General features: G+C 44.6%; 1 protein-coding gene across 1 annotated transcript in view; it reads right to left on the bottom strand.

Annotated features, from left to right (window-relative positions):
* Positions 1-537: 537 nt before the first annotated feature.
* Positions 538-17,597, bottom strand: part of RRP15 (ribosomal RNA processing 15 homolog) — a 75,848-nt gene continuing 58,788 nt past the window's right edge. Inside the window, exon 5 of the mRNA XM_056568355.1 lies at positions 538-871. Coding sequence (XP_056424330.1) covers positions 704-871 — 168 coding nt within the window. The 3' untranslated portion in view covers positions 538-703. The remainder of the gene's footprint in view (positions 872-17,597) is intronic.

Raw genomic sequence — 17,597 nt, 5'->3', positions numbered from 1 at the left:
TAAGTACTGAAAGGATTAAGATTTTTTAATGGAAGTAATTTACAAATCTATTTAACTTTCTGGAGCCAGTTGATATATATATATATAAAAAAAAGTTTTTTCCTGGATAACCCTTTAAAAATGGAAAAAAAACAAAAAAAAAACAGGATCCAGGATACTAGAAACCAAATACTTTTTTTTTTTTTTATTCTCATGGGTTTCACAAGTCTTTAATCTCCCAAAATATTTTCCAAAATGTATTATTTTTTAACTTTTACTATTTTTTTTTTTTTTTTTAAAACCTCTTGTGCAGTCAAAACAGTGGAACCTGCCCAAATAATAGTGAAGACGGTGCCCCTGGCACCGTCTTCACTATTATTTGGGCAGGTTCCACTGTTTTGACTGCACAAGATGTTTTAAAAAAAATTAATAATAATAATAAATAAATAAAAAAATATTAAAAAATAATAAAAAGCAGCAAAATTATACATTTTGGAAAATATTTCGGGAGATTAAAGACTTGTGAAATCCACGAGAATAAAAAAAAAAAAATTACTGTTTTCTTTCTTTTCTGAACTCTGCGCATACTTTTTATTTTTTTTAAACAAGGCATTTGTGTAATGTCAAAAATGTAACGCATTCATAGAATGAAGAGTTTATCCAGCTCGGATACTGAGAGATAAGGTTTTTTTTTTTATCTTTAGCTCTCTTTCCGCCCGCCGTGTTATCTGTCGGAATCACTTTCACTATCTTCCCGTTTGACCCCGGGTTTCGATTTGGCGTTTACTCCTCCGTCGTCGCTGTCCTTATCCCAGTCCTTCATAGAGGCTCCCATCATGAAGTCGTCACGGAGGATGTTCCATTCGGAGGAGTTTTGTGTTTTTGCGGCAGCCTGGAATGAAAGAGGTTGGAAGAAAAAAAAAAAGCTATGTCAGCAAGTGGCGAATGCGCAATTTATGTAAGCGTGTTATTGGCAAAGATATAAAGGGTTGGACTAAGGATCGGCAGGGGGAGAGAAGCGGGCGGCGGCAGGGGTGGGGGGGGGGAGAGGTTATGATGCGGTGGTTGGACTAAGGCCCAGCAGGGGGAGAGAAGCGGGCGCCGGGGGGGTGGGGCGGGTCGTGATGGGGTATGGGGGGGTATAAGTTATCGGCTATCAGCCTTAAAGTCCACAGAGTATCGGCCCTAAAAAAAATCGATATCGGTCGTATAGACCGGTAGTGTAGATAACAGATGTGCACACAATAGCTGTTGCTCACCGATCAGCCTCCCTCTTCCTCTAGAACGATCTTTTAAAAGGTCACAGAACACGACCAGACAACTTTTCCCATTCAAAAGCACCTGTCTATTATTGCCTATGTCCATGGGTCTTGCTGTAAAGCATGCCTAAATGCTGTTAAAAATAGCTCAGGCAAGATGGCTGGCCCATGATAATGTACTTAAAATTAAAAAAAACTTTACAATCACAAAACAAAAACAGATACTTGGGTATTTGGCTATCTTCAAAAGTCCGATAGAGTGAAAAGGGCGGCAGGTGACCGTGCATGCTGCTGCTCCCTTCACTCGGGAAGAAGGATCTCCATTTTTGTGATCGTGGGGGTCCCAGCAGTCAGACCCACAATGATCAGGTATGTATTACCTATCCTGGATTTTGGGATAGCCCCATTTAACCTGAAATCCATAGAGTCTGAGACAACGCACTTATCATACACACAATATTGCTTTTACCAGGATCAGATGTAATATTAAAGGGGTACTCCCCTAGAAAACATAGTTTTTTTAAATCAACTGGTGCCAAAAAGTTAAACATATTTGTAAATTACTTCTATTTAAAAATCTTAATCCTTCCAGTACTTATCAGCTGCTGTATACTATTTCTGTCTGACCACAGTGCTCTCTACTGACACCTCTGTCCATGTCAGGAACTGTCCAGAGCAGGATAGGTTTGCTATTGGGATTTTCTCCTACTCTGGACAGTTCCTAAAATGGACAAAGATGTCAGCAGAGAGCACTGCGGTCAGACAGAAAGGAAATTAAAAAAGAAAATAACTTCCTCTGTAGTATAGAGCAGCTGATAAGTACTGGAAGGATTAAGATTTTTAAATAGAAGTAATTTACAAATATATATAACTTTCTGGCACCAGTTGATTTAAAACATTTTTTTTTTCCCAGCGGAGTACACCTTTAAGAAGGGACTGACAGCCACTCTCATGCATATGCTCTTTGGGCGATATGGTCAGCCATGTCTGATCTTCACAACTGATCTGCTCCCCAGAGGTAAGTGGTTACCAGATGTTTGTTGCAGATATCCCGTCTCTAGACACTAACCAGGCATCAACTCATACGTTCTGCAAAACTGAACCAGAGATGGCAGGCATGTTATACCTTTTAAGAGCCCCATCATTATACTGGCTTCCCTAGGAATGGCTTACAAATATATTTTACATACGTCAGTAGTACACAAACATAAAAACAAATAAAATATAGGCAAAAGTGGAATCCCCCCATTTACATTGTGCAGAAACCACCCAAAAAATCTGTATTGAGTAAATTAGTAAATATTTGATGGGTAGGAGGGAGATGCAGCTGCAATTGTGTGCGAGACTGCATGCTGTGAGGAGGGGGGGGGGGGGGGGGGGGAGTGGTCCGACTGGCTCAGTAAAAGGCCATTACACCAGGAGGAGCCCACCCACTCAACAGGTAAATTACGGAAAATAAGAACTTTACAAAGGCAAAAGGAACAGCCCAAAATACACAGGACACCTGCGCAATCTGGCTGCATGACATTTACTACACATTTTCTGCTGCCCTTCTGGTACCCTTTAAAGCGGGGCAAAAAATGGGGTGCAAATAATCACGACTAAATAGGGCTAGTCATCAGGATTCAGGGGATACCTTTCCAGTGTCATGATATAAACCGTTTTTGCTATTATTAAAATGCCCAGGGGGGCGAACCCCAGATGAGAAGAGCAAAAGGTACGGAAAGTCCAGCCTGTGTTCTCTTTATCTAGCGGCTGTCAGTTAATTTGGGATGAAAAATGAAAGCTGGTAAAAAGTCTGTGAATAAAAAGATATGGGTTGGACTTACCTGGGCTCTTGCCACACTTGGGAACACCCCCTGGACACTTGAGCCTCATTAACATATTAAAGGAGAAGCTCTGTGGTGAAAAACAGTGGTGAAAATCGCGGGAGTCCGATGGCTGGGGCCCCCCGCGATCTACTGTATGGAGCTTCGGCTCTCCCCAGGAGCGGCATGTCTTGACCCCCACCAAAAGTGGGGGATGCCACGCCCTCTCCATATAGCTCTATGGTAGAGCCGAATGCCTCCATACCAACCTAACTTGGTGAGCAGAGACTGGACAGAGATAGTGTGCAGGGATACAACGCATCTAGGTGAACGGAAGGGGAAACAGTAACCCCCCCAATCATCAATTTATTAATATCTTTCCAGGAAGAATAAAAGAGGAATGGCCCAAGACTAAGGCAAGGTCTAAGACAAGGTTTCCCAACCAGTGTGCTTCCAACTGTTGCAATACTGCAACTCCAAGCATGTCGGATAGTGTGCAGGGATACAACTCATTTAGGTGAAGGGTAGGGGAGACAGTAACCTCCCAATCAATTTGTTCATATGTTTCTAGGAGAATTAAGAGAGGAATGGCCCAAGGCATAGGTCTAAGACAGGGTTTCCCAACCAGTGTGCCACCAGCTGTTGCAAAACTACAACTGCCAGCATGCCTGGACAGTATGCAGGGATACAACTCATTTAGGTGAAGGGTAGGGGAGACATTAACCCCCCAATCATCAATTTGTTCATATGTTTCTAGGAGGATTAAGAGAGGAAAGGCCCAAGGCATAGGTCTAAGCCAGTGTTTTCCAACCAGTGTGCCACCAGCTGTTGCAAAACTACAACTCCCAACATGCCCGGACAGCCTGCGGCTGTCCGGGCATGCTAGGAGTTGTAGTTTTGCAACAGCTGAAGGAACACTGGTTGGGAAACACTGGTCTAAGTAAAGGTGCCACTGAAAAGGGAGAGCAGAGAGGTCACCTTTATAGAACACAAGAGTAAGGTCATCAGGAGGTGTTTACTGATGTTACCATTATGTACTCTCCATTCACTGGCACACACTTCTATGACATATGTGCTACAAAACGCTGAAAAAAATAAAATGCAATACCGCTGAAAAGAGTATAATGTGTGTGGCCAGCATTAAAAGCCATTTCAGATTTGCCTTACTGTCCGGGAATCAGGAAGCACTTTCAGTGAAGCGTGTAATCTGCATACAGAATAGCATTCCTATGCCCTTTCATAAAGATATTTCAAATGACTGTATGTTTAAACAATAACCGGCGTTTGCCAAAGTGTAAACGGGAGTATCGTTTGAGACCGTGATGCAACAGCGCCACCGTGTGGTTAAGGCATAGGCTGGAAGCCAAATAACGTAAAAACACCAGCAACCTCATATATGCAATTGAACAAAATGACCTATCCTATGTGTCTAAAAACATGCACATCTTCATCCCTGATATGTGTATAGGACGACTCGCAAAAAATAGTCACCTCCGTTAACCCCAAAAGTCGACGGGGGAGACTATATGCAAGTGCCTATATGCCTTTCACATTGAATAGGTCATAGACGTGCATGTTTGAGTTGGTTGAGGGGCGCATGTTTATAGAGGTGAAAAGGCTGCTACCCCACAACTAGGTTGGTCATGTTAAAGGGGCTCCCTCAAGATTACAATTTATCACCTATGGGTCTGAATGGAGGGATCCCCAATGACCATGTCAAGTATGCACACTGCCGCTTATTATGGGACTGCCAGAGAAAGCCAACTGCAGTACTCTGCTACCTCAGTCAGTACCATGGAGAGTGGATGAATGGGTGATAAATTGTAATCTTGGGGGTAACACCCTATAAAGGGGCACTCCAGAGGAAAACAATTTCTTTAAAATTAACTGGTGCCAGAAAGTTAAAGAGATTTGTAAATTACTTCTATTAAAAAATCTTAATCCTTCCAGTACTTATCAGCTGCTATATGCTCTAGAAGAAGTTGTGTAGTTCCTTCTAGCCTGACCACAGTGCTCTCTGCTGACACCTCTGTCCATGTCAGGAACTGTCCAGAGCAGGAGAGGTTTGCTATGGGTAAAAATATTAAATAACTGTAATGCAGCACTCACCAAGTTAGATGTGAAACTCTTTATTTCCAAATTCCAAGTATTGTGCACAGCAGGGGGGGTAGAGGAAAGAAAATCACCGAAGCTCCGCGGAGCTCATGGGTAACGACTGTCCCGTTTCGCGGTACATCCGCCTCACAGTTTTTTTTAACTATTTTTACCTGTGTCAAATTCTCTTTGTCCATGTAGGAGCACCTAGGGCACAACGCTGGGCGACACCTCTCATGCATACATCACAACCCGGATGGATATCAGCAGTGCAGTGTCGAGATTGCTAATTTCTCCTTGGCATCCAGGTTTGATATGGGGACTTGTTCCTACTCTGGACAGTTCCTGACATGGACAGAGGTGTCAGCAGAGAGAACTGTGGTCAGACAGAAAAGAACTACACAACTGCCTCTAGAGCATACAGCAGCTGATACGTACCGGAAGGATTCAGATTTTAAATCGAAGTACATGTAATTTACAAATCTGTTTAACTTTCTAGCACCAGTTGATTTAAAAAAATGCTGTACGCCTTTTAAAGTCTGAGGTTAGTTTCCACCAACAAACCGTTCACACACACACACATTGATCATCATCCAAACCAGTTCCTCGAAGTAACAAGGGTAAGGACCTAAGATATGGATGGAGTAATAAGCTTCTTATCCATCTCATGATGCATAAAATCTATGATGCCTATTGCCATCTCAAGAAGTTGTCAAGGAGTCCTGTTTGACCCATGAAACCCACAAATTCACAATAGAACCTGTGGGTTGACAAAGGACCATGAGGTGGACTATGATGGTGCTATGTAAATATATACTCATGAGTATGAGCTCTATAAAAGGGACAATCTGAGCCCCATCTTGTGGAAGAGCAGTTGATGGTTCTCACTTACCAAACAGCAGAGACAAATAAAAGTTAGAGTCAATGAGGCAGAAGAACCAGCCGAAGTCGGAATCTGAGTGTAGAAGAAATGACGAACTGTACACTGCCCATGGAGGTCTGGATATGGAGTCACACTCAAAATCAAAGTGGAAAACCGCACTAGAGGCTGATCCAACTTTATGTAATGTCCTTAAAGGTCACAATGAGGCTCAGTAGTGTGTGTGGCCTCCATGTGCCCGTATGACCTCCCTACAACACCTGGGCATACTCCTGATGAGGTGGCGGATGGTCTCCTGAGGCATGTCCTCCCAGACTTGGACTAAAGCATCCGCCAACTCCTGGACAGTCTGTGGTGGATGGAGCGAGACATGATGTCCCAGATGTGTTCAATCGGATTCAGGTCTGGGGAACGAGCGGCCAGTACATATCAATGCCTTCCTCCTGCAGGAACTGCTGACACACTCCAGCCAAATGAGGTCTAGCATTGTCTTGCATTAGGAGAAACCCAGGGCCAACCGCACCAGCATATGGTCTCACAAGGGGTCTGAGGATCTCATCTTGGTACCTAATGGCAGTCAGGCTACCTCTGGCAAGCACATGGAGGGCTGTGCGGCCCCCCCAAAGAAATGCCACCCCACACCATTACTGACCCATCGCCAAACCGGTCATGCTGGAGGATGTTGCAGGCAGCAGAATGTTCTCCACAGCGTATCCAGACTCTGTCACGTCTGTCACATGTGCCCAGTGTGAACCTGCTTTCATCTGTGAAGAGCACAGGGTGCCATTGGCGAATTTGCCAATATTGGCGCTCTCTGGTAAATGCCGAACGTTCTGCATGGTTTTGGGCTGTAAGCACAATCCCCACCTGTGGATGTCGGGCCCTCATAACACCCTCATGGAGTCTTTCTGACCGTTTCAGTGGACACATGCACATTTGTGGCCTGCTGGAGTTCATTTTGCAGGGCTCTGGCAGTGCTTCTCCTTACACAAAGGCAGAGGTAGCGGTCCTGCTGCTGGGTTGTTGCCCTCCTACGGCCTTCTCCACATCTCCTGATGTACTGGCCTGTCTCCTGGTAGCGCCTCCATGCTCTGGACACTACGCAGACAGACACAGCAAGCCTTCTTGCCACAGCTTACATTGATGTGTCATCCCGGATGAGCTGTACTACCTGAGCCACTTGTGCGGGTTGTAGACTCCATCTCATGTTACCACTAGAGTGAAAGCACGCCAGCATTCAAAAGTGACCAAAACATCAGCCAGGAAAGCATAGGAACTGAGAAGTGGTCAGTGGTCACCACCTGCAGAACCACTCCATTGTTGGGGGTGTCTTGCTAATTGCCTATAATTTCCATCTGTTGTCTGTTCCATTTGCACAACAGCATGTGCAATTGATTGTCAATCAGTGTTACTTCCTGAGTAGACAGTGTGATTTAATTGAAGTGTGATTGACTTGGAGTTACATTGTGTTGTTTAAGTGTTCCCCATTTTTTTGAGTAGTATCATACTCATCAATTGTGGAACAATTCGGAAAAATTTTTAACAGATGGGCAACTGGTCTTAAAAAAGGGGTTGTCTCACAAAGACACCAACGCTAATGCCAGCATACTAATCAGATCAGCACTACAAGTCCTTCTATCACCACCAGTGATCAGCATGAGCACCAAGATTCTAGATATGAAGTGGCAGATGCCGGGAAATATTGTATTACGTAGTGCCCAATAAAATGTGTCCATGTCAGGCAAAGATGCATTGGGTTCCAAGCAAAGTATCCATTCTATGATAGTCTATATGTCCTAATAGGACACATGGAGAGGTGGTGTTGTCCTCAGATAACCCCTATGCAGCCACCAATAATGCTCAAAGGGCAGTGAGAGAACAGTAGGTAGAATCGGGGAGCAACCTCGAGGCAACAGACTGTTTCCTGCGCCCAAGCGCAGAGCGCTTGGGCGCAGGAAACAGTCTGTTGCCGCGAGGTTGCTCCCTGATTAAACCTGCTGTACTCTCACTGCTTTTTAGAATAAAGTTCTACTAGCAAGTTGTCCTAACGGGTGAATGCATTCATTCATTATTCCTTTCTATGAATTGACACTTCTGTAAACACTTTGTCTGCTTATTGTACAGCACCCCCGTATATGATCCTCTATGGCTGACTGTACGGTGCCGGACCATCTCTACATTGGAAGGCTCATAGGGATACAATGGGATCGGCAATACTTATAGCCATGAGGTATTATCGCCTAGTAAATTCAAGACACAAAAGTAAGAGCCACAATATGTACGTCTCTACTGAAGACACATGATGGGTAGAGACTAAAACCGAGACCTAGAATTATAGGCTTTGTAGATTATGGTTTTTGCTCCAGACAGTCCATCCCTCCGATCCAGCTCTAAGACATTCTGTGCTCTACTAATAACTCTGTGGTATTTGCTTGTAAACAGCCGAAATCCAAGTGATAAACTTGTGTAAAGGAGCTTTCCTTTATTAGCACAGCCCTGACACAATGCCAGCCTATTAAACATTCTGGGGTCTTTTGTGTTTTCTGCCCTCCTTTACAAATAGCCAAGATAAAGACCACAAGCTTTGTTGGGTTTTTAGCTCCACGCACCTGTTACAGATTCTGGGATGGCTCATTCCTATGTTCCCCAGTGCAAAAGTCAAAGCTCAGAATGCTAAAACCAGAAGAACCTAAGAGCCACAATGGATCTGATCTTCTTCAACCAACACACTGGTGTATATAGCTGGCCATATTGTTTAGATTATGGTCAAAACTGCTCCCGTAGATGTTGGGAGAAGCATTGGGCATGCTGAATTTCTTGGGGAGAACCTAGTCGCAGCCAAAAGGTGTCTAGCAGCAACTTTCTAACTTATCCTATTCATTAATTCAATACATGAACTTTTGGCCAATGTATGGACTGGGTTCCCCCAGTTGTTCACATCATCTGGTGGTTCCATTCAGAAGCTCCATCAAAAATTCTATCATATTTGATGACATGAACAGCACAAAAAACAGTACTGTTCAAATCAGGGACACCACAGGATAGGGTATAATTAGTTGATCACGGGGTCCAACCACTGGGGCACCCCGCGATCACTGGGACGGGACCCTGACACTCTCAGTCAGGAGAGTGTGTAATCTACTGCTAATGCGCTCCATTAATGCCTATAGGAGCGCCGATGATGCCTGAGAGCTATACTCGGCACGCGCTCCTCATTGAGTGCCAGTGTCCAGTCTCTGTGATCACGGGAGGCCCCAACATCTGCGACCACCAAACCCAACCCAACCCCCCTACCCTCCAGGATGAGCTACTCCTGTGGATAGGTGATACTTTTTTTTGCCTTTAATGGATCCTATTATAAGTCAATGGGGTCCTTCAGAGTCAGTCATATGTCCAACCCAGAACTGTCATTTTGGTTTGTCTGCTCCTATGACCTCGCATGCTCAGCACTAGAGCCCTGCGCGTGACTTGTTTTTAATCCCGCTCCCAATGGATTTTTGACCACTCCTGCAAGGCGCTCTGATAACGTGTCCAATCGCGCCTGCTGCTGCTAATATAGGAATGTACAGACACTAGAGTGTAATACTCTGCTCATACCCACATGTGTAAAGGAATATAAAGACATTACAGTATAATACTCTGCACAAACCTCTGTACCTCCCCACGCCATGAGGATTATAAGTGAGTAGAAATTAATTTATGGAATGAATAAAAGTATGTGTGAATCCAACTCATACACATCAGCAGGGCGGATTATACAGTGGGCAACCTGCAGTCACCCGTGACCTATGTATGTGTATATTGGCTGGTGGAGTGAAAAAGGGTGCTGCTCCAGGGCAGGCCGTTGTACATACTACGTTGCTTAGTGTACCACCTCGAGTCAACGGGGGAGGGGGGGGGATGGGACAGCCGGACAAGAGGCTGTGCATGCGCAAAGCACCAAGCATGACACTGGGCAAGCTCAGCTGGGACTCTGGAAGGGAGGATGAGACCTAACTTATAGAGGTTTTCGGTGCGGTAGTGTGAGATTTGCAGGACCTGCCGGCATAGTGCCTGACCATCTGCAACAAGCTCATAACCGCCTGCAAGCTTTACATTGTGTTCCCGTTGGATGTCAATCCCGATGCAGTGCTCTACTCAGCACCATTATGTTTTCAGTACAAAGTCAGGCAACAAAGACTGTCCCTTGTTTCAGTGGACCATACATGGCTGTGCAGTATATGGCAGTCCAACTGTTTCATTTTCCAGAGATGCTATAGGGTAACTAAACACTCACTGTGGAGTAAAGTTATGCCAGGGTACCCTATAAGGAAGCAAATAACCCGTTGACCCAGATGAGGTAGAACCTTCCCGTCTGAAGTGATATCTGGTTTTGGCCAACTAAGGACAACCAGGTTATTTAAAAATAAGACCATCTTGGTAAGAAATGAAAAGAGAAGACGACTGCGGCCAGAAAACAAAATGGATGAGAAAAATCCCAGAAATCGAAGCAGCTGAAGAGCCAAACATTCAGGAAAAACTCTTTACACATGAGTAGTCTCAGTGGACTTTAGGACGACTGACACTTGAGTATTTGGATGTTTGGTTAGCTGTGTCAATTTGCTACAGCCTAAGAGAGTGGCTTATATGTACACAAGGCAGATAATGGATGTAATCCCTGACTACACAGAGCGGTAAGGCCAGAGGAATCTCTGTTTACATGAAATGTCAAGAGGTGCCAGGCTGCGAGGGCTCGAGAGCTCACCTATTAAACCAGACAATGAAAAGGGGCGAACAGGAGACCACCCAGTGACTGAGCCTTCACGTGAAAGTGGAGCTCAATGGGATTGTGTCTCAACTACGGTTTTAGAACATAACTACTGACTATGATGGACCAGAATGACAACCTCTTATTTAGGATTTACTTATTGACCCCTCCAAAGCGAGAATTTGACAGTACTGGTGACAAATACATGGGTAATATTGAGAGTCTAGAAGTTTTTGCATCTTACTCTAAATGTAAACAGTATACATGTTTTAAAACATGGTTCATATCTTGACACGTTTCGAGCGCATGCGCTCGAAACGTGTCAAGATTTGAACCATGTTTTAAAACATGTATGCCGTTTGCTCATAATTTCATGAGATAAAGCTGTGTGTCTGGGCACAAGCCTATGGGGAGGGGAGCTGTTTTGGGGATCCATGTGGTACTGATTCATAATGTCATGCCTATAAAAATCCACACGCGAAAAGTGAGAATATCACAGAACTGTGGTAGAGAAAATATGGCACAATTCATGGCATGGGGGACTATGGCATCCTCCGTTAGAAGCACTGTTTATAGGGTAGGATATAGACCCTGAGGGACTTTGCGTGCCACAGCAGGGCCTGTTAGGCTAGGTTCAGACTACGGAATCTCCGGGCAGAAAATTTCCGCCCGGAGATTCTGAGTTCCGCCTGCGCCGACTGAATAAGTCGGCGCTAGGACCGCGCGGACACTGCAGTCTCCCATAGACTGCAATGTGTTCCGCGAGGAATTCCGCCTGAAGAAAGAGCACTGCCTTTCTTCAGGCGGAAATTTCTAAGCGGATTTTCCGCTTCACAAATTCCGAAGTGTGAATTTGTGAACGGAAAACCATTCACTACACTAGACATTTTAGCAAGCGGAATTTCTGACGGAAATTTTACGACTGAATTTCTGTCGGAAATTCCGTAGTCTGAACCTAGCCTAACATGTCACTGCTGTGTGCATGCTTTCTTAAAGTGCTGGTCTTAAAGGGGTTATCCAGTAAAAAACTTTTTTATATATCAACTGGCTCCTGAAAGTTAAACAGATTTGTAAATTACTTCTTTTAAAATATCTTAATCCTTTCAGTACTTATGAGCTTCTGAAGTTAAGGTTGTTCTTTTCTGTCTAAGTGCTCTCTGATGACACGTGTCTCGGGTATCGCCCGGTTTAGAAGAGGTTTGCTATGGGGATTTGCTTCTAAACTGGGCGGTTCCCGAGACACGTGTCATCAAAGAGCACTTAGACAGGAAAGAACAACCTTAACTTCAGAAGCTCATAAGTACTGAAAGGATTAAGATTTTTTAATAGAAGTAATTTAGAAATCTGTTTAACTTTCTGGAGCCAGTTGATATATATATATAGAGGCAGAAAAAAAATGGTTGCAGCACTCAAATATAGTGAAAAAAGTAGTGGTAGCTTTAATCCATGAAAAGTTACAGATGCAACGTTTCTGCTGCCAGTGCAGCCTTTTTCAAGCATGAAAAAGGCTGCACTGGCAGCAGAAACGTTGCATCTGTAATTTTTGATGGATTAAAGCTACCACTACTTTTTTCACTATATTTGAGTGCTGCAACCATTTTTTTCTGCCTCTACCTTGAGACCTGTGACCGAGGTCTATTCGGCTGCCTGCACCAGCACCTAAAGATTAGGAGTGCTGCTCTCCACTATACCTTTTACATATATATATATATATATATATATATATATATATATTCCTGGATAACCCCTTTAAGGTGCCCAGATACATTAGATTAACAGGGTCAGCCAGTGTTTTGCTCAAATTCATATTCTGCTTGGAGTAGGGACAAAAAACCTATACTTACCTAGCCTCCTGTTGGGGAAGGCAGACCAGAGGTGATCAGCTGATCATGACACAACGCGATGAAACACTGAGCAAAATGGAGTGGTGGATCGGCATGTGCTCCATTAATTGTCTATGGCAGTGGTTTCCAAGCGTACTCCTCAAGCACCCCCAACAGGTCAAGTTTTCAGGCTTTCCTTAGGCTTTCACAGGTGATATAAATTGTGGTCAGTTAATGAAAGTTAGTGAAATACTAAGGAAATCCTAAAAAAAATGATCTGTTGGGGGTACCTGAAGACCGCGCTCGGGAAACATTGCTTGGGTACCTTCGGCACGCTCACACACAATGGAGCGCATTCTGGCCCGCCATACTATTCAGTGGGGAGAGTTAGGTCTTTGTTTCGGAGATTGCGTGGGGTCCTAGAGGTAAAGACACTCCTGTGGATAGGGGATACATTTGTAGGCGCTGGAATACTCCTTTAAGGGTAGGATCACACGTAACGGATCAGCATCGCATTTTACGTTGCGGATACGCCGGTGACCCGAACCATAGTGTGCCTCCAACTGTTGTCACCACCTGCCCAGCCCCCTGGCCTGGTCGCAGTGGCAATCTGCCGCTCCGTGCAGCCACATGGGCCCGCGAGTTGCTGAGTGCACAGCAGTATACTCAGTCATCGTGGAGCAGCCATGATGTCTGTGTACACTGCGCATGCGGGTGGCAACTCGCAGGCCCGTGTGGCAGCTCAAGAGCGGCGGATTGCTGCTGCGGCGAGGCCAGGGGGTGGGGCAACAGCTGGATGCACACTCTGGGTCGAGTCACCGGCGGATCAGCAGCGTAAAATACGCTGCGGATCTGTTACATGTGACCCTACCCTTATAGTGCATGTCCTGAGAAGGTGAAGAATGACACAAGGATTCTCTCTTTTCTATTATTTCTAAGCTTTCCTACTTCTACAACGGTTAGAACCAGAAAAAAAAAAAGTTTCTTAACTACGGAAACAATTTGTTTTTAGCTTTAAGAACATCCAAGTGTCCCAGCTTGTAACTTTCTTTAACCTCAAGAAAACGATGAGCCAGTCGGCAGGAGGATTTAAGCTAAACATCTTAACATTTCCAGTAGCCAAGAACCAAGTCATCAAGAACACGAGCAACATGAGACCGGGTTATTATAAAATAAAACCAGAGCATGACACGAGAAAGCTCACATAGATGTATTACCCTCTTAGATGGAAGTGACTTCATAAACCCCCCAAATATGATTCCTGGAGCAGAGATCTTGGCAAACAAGCCGTGCAAGAACGTGTGTGTTTGATCTGATTCATTCTTCCCCAAAGGGCCACAAATAAATTAAATGCCGTGGACCGAAAAACCAGAACAGAGTAAAAGACCCCGGGAAAGACAATGACACACACACAAAAAAAAAGCAATAGGTTGAATAAGGATAACGCAGTACCTTGATAAAAACACTGGGAGATATGAAAGGAGAACGCTGGCCCGCGTCCCAAATATAATGAGCGCCATATGGGCATCAATAACTTCTACATCACACTCCATGTTAAAGGGGGCAAATAGTCATCAGATGTTTAAGTACTATGTCCGGCTTGTAAACAGCACTCCTGGAAAGACCACTGTGGGCAGATAGACAGGGAGAGCAGGGCACCAATTTATTGGATAGGTTGAGATTTTTATGAAATAGGTGGCAGCAGAGAGCAACTTTGCATACTTTATTCCCATGAAGCATTGCATGGCTTACATAAGTCTCAATATGTCTGTTTGGCGATCTCCTTAAAAGGGTACTCCGGCAAAAAACATCTTATCCAACAAGGGATAAAATGTCCGATTGCGGGGATCCCACTGCTGGAGACCCCCGCTATCTCCGGCACGGCACACAGGAAATCCTTGCTCGTAGCGAACTCCGCTCCGTGCCGGATGACTGGCGACTACAGCCGCCACTCCCCCTCCATTCATGTCTATGGAAGGAGGCGTGACGGCTCCTGGAGCTTCCGTGTTCCGGATGCCGCCGCTGACCCCGCGATCAGACATCTTATCCCTTATTCTTTGGATAGGGGATAAGATGTTTTTTGCCAGTGAACCCCTTTAAGGAGACCCACCAGCCAGTCTCACATCAAAGCCTGACCAGAAACCATCTCTGTACTGACTGGGAGCACGAATCGCCCAGAACGTGTTTGGCTTAGATCGAGGGTAGTACCTGTTATGGCTGACAGCAGGGCCACAGAATTGGAATGGATCTACACATGGAGTAGAAGCTTCAGAGAACGGGTTGGCCTAATGGCTACTCCAAGGTAGGGTGGATGTTCTGGATTTGGCCATTAGGTGCAGGTAGGGAGAAAGCTCAAAATGCAGAAGAGCCCCATAAGTGGTGACCTTAACCCACACCTCACCTCCACCCTCTAATTGTCCGGCGTGGCTGTTGGCCATTTCATTGTTTTTCGGCTCCTCCTCTCTAATATTCTGACTACTGTTGGGTGTTCTTGGTCGACTACTCATTCTTGGTGAGCTTCTGTGATGTTCTTTTGGCGGAGCCAAATAAATCACATAACCTAAAAAAACCTATAACCTTAAAAAAAAACTGCTGCCACCGCTATTGTATTCGACATCAATTCTACAGAAGAAAAAACCTTCTACAAATTACCTCAAGTGCTATGTGATGTGGAGGTACGTATTAATTTTAATGTAATCCTGATGAACATGCAGTCAGGCTCTCTTGGCTGTAGATGTGAAGCGCAGATCGTAAAAACCGTAAAGTTAATGAAATCCAAAGCTCAGGACGGCACAATCTATAATAAACTCTTTCAAGGTGTACAGGGAGCGTGAACGTAGATAAAGCTGGAGACGCCGAATATACGCTCATTCACTGTGCAGGTTTCTCCTTTCAAAGCCCAAATTGTTGCACAACGGAAAAATTCTGCGACTTCCTAATAGAACGTACAAATCTTATAAGTATGTACTCTGCTGGCTGTCAGTGAATGAAGCAAGCTCTGGAGTATGAATGTACACAGTGACCCCACCAGCAGAATAGTGAGTACAGCTCTGCAGTATAATACAGGATATAACTCAGGATCAGTACAAGATAGGTAATGTAATGTATGTACACAGTGACCCCCCCAGCAGAATAGTGAGCACAGCTCTGGAGTATAATACAGGATATAACTCAGGATCAGTACAGGATAAGTAATGTAATGTATGTACATAGTGACCTCACCAGCAGAATAGTGAGTACAGCTCTGGAGTATAATACAGGATATAACTCAGGATCAGTACAGGATAAGTAATGTAATGTATGTACACAGTGACCTCACCAGCAGAATAGTGAGTACAGCTCTGCAGTATAATACAGGATATAACTCAGGATCAGTACAGGATAAGTAATGTAATGTATGTACACAGTGACCTCCCCAGCAGAATAGTGAGTACAGCTTCCCAGATGGTGCTAATATGATACGTAATGTTGACTATACGTCAGGATGTAACTGGCCCCATTCAGCCCGGACCTTTCATTAGATCTCAGTAACTCAGTAGTCATTGCCAGGGATAGCACAGCAGCTTCATACTACAACTCCCCTTCTCTGAATCTGCACATAAGAGGGAGGAGTAGTCTTAAACCTTCCCCATGGACTCGGTCAGTGACAGTTACATGGAGTCTGTCAGCCAGAGCAGAGACACCTTTTAAAAAGCAAAAAGTTGCAAAGAATAAGGTAAAGCCCCTCTTTATATGCTAAAAGCCTCCCAGCAGCCTCAGCTTTTGATGGGGGGTCTGAAGTAACCCCTTTTCCGTATCGGGCGTCTGATACCGAGTATCTGTTATTGGAAGACATAAAACCCTTCGATGGTAAAGTAACCTTCGGCGTGGCCAGGGTACGCACAAACAAAAACCATATGACAATCTGTTTATGTGGTAATTGGATCAAGCTCGGCTCCCTGGCATCCAAAAAGCACTTAGACGGAGAGAGAGAAAAAACCCACCGAGGTAGAAAGGGGCCAAGCGCGTCCCCCGCCCCGGCCAGCGCACATCAAAGTGTAAACACAACACTGCGATACCACGGCTCCGCACACTCTGTTACCGCCGCGCCACCAGGAAACATTTGTTTTTTTACATCTCGTCTATTACCGAATATAAACCACACAAACATTTTCCAGGAGAGGACTCGGGCAGGGGAGTTCAGATGGAAGGAAAACTGGGCCCATTATTAGAGGCATTAGCTCACGAGAGGCGACGCTCAGTGCCAAGGAGATTTAAGGAAAACCCAGTTGCCTACTAGGCACTTTTTAGAAGGACATTTACAGCACATTCTGTTCAGAGGAGTTAAAGGTGTATTCCAGGAAAAAACTTATATATATATATATATATATATATATATATATATATATATATATATATATATCAACTGGCTCCAGAAAGTTAAACAGATTTGTAAATGACTTCTATTAAAAAAATCTTAATCCTTTCAGTACTTATGAGCTTCTGAAGTTAAGGTTGTTCCTTTCTGTCTAAGTGCTCTCTGATGACACCTGTCTCGGGAACCGCCCAGTTTAGAAGAGGTTTGCTATGGGGATTTGCTTCTAAACTGGGCGTTTCCCGAGACAGGTGTCATCAGAGAGCACTTAGACAGAAAAGAACAACCTTAACTTCAGAAGCTCATAAGTACTGAAAGGATTAAGATTTTTTTTTAAATAGAAGTCATTTACAAATCTGTTTAACTTTCTGGAGCCAGTTGATATCCAGGAAAAAACTTTTTTTTTATATATATATAACTCCTTTAAGGCAGTGGTCCTCAAACTGTGGCCCTCCAGATGTTGCAAGACTACAACTCTCAGCATGCCTGGACAGCCAACGGCTGTCCAGGCATGCTGGGAATTGTAGTTTTGCAACATCTGGAGGGCCACAGTTTGGGGACCACTGAGTTAAGTGAAGGAGGAGAATGGGGGGGGGGGGGGGGGGGGGGGGGGGCGTGATGCAACATGGACCCTTAGGATGCTTAGAGCTGAA

The sequence above is a fragment of the Hyla sarda genome, chromosome 3 (assembly GCF_029499605.1).
Source record: "Hyla sarda isolate aHylSar1 chromosome 3, aHylSar1.hap1, whole genome shotgun sequence".
Taxonomy (NCBI): Eukaryota; Metazoa; Chordata; class Amphibia; order Anura; family Hylidae; genus Hyla; species Hyla sarda.
The sequence above is the reverse complement of the archived record's forward strand: the minus strand, read 5'-3'. Positions and strand labels throughout refer to the sequence as shown.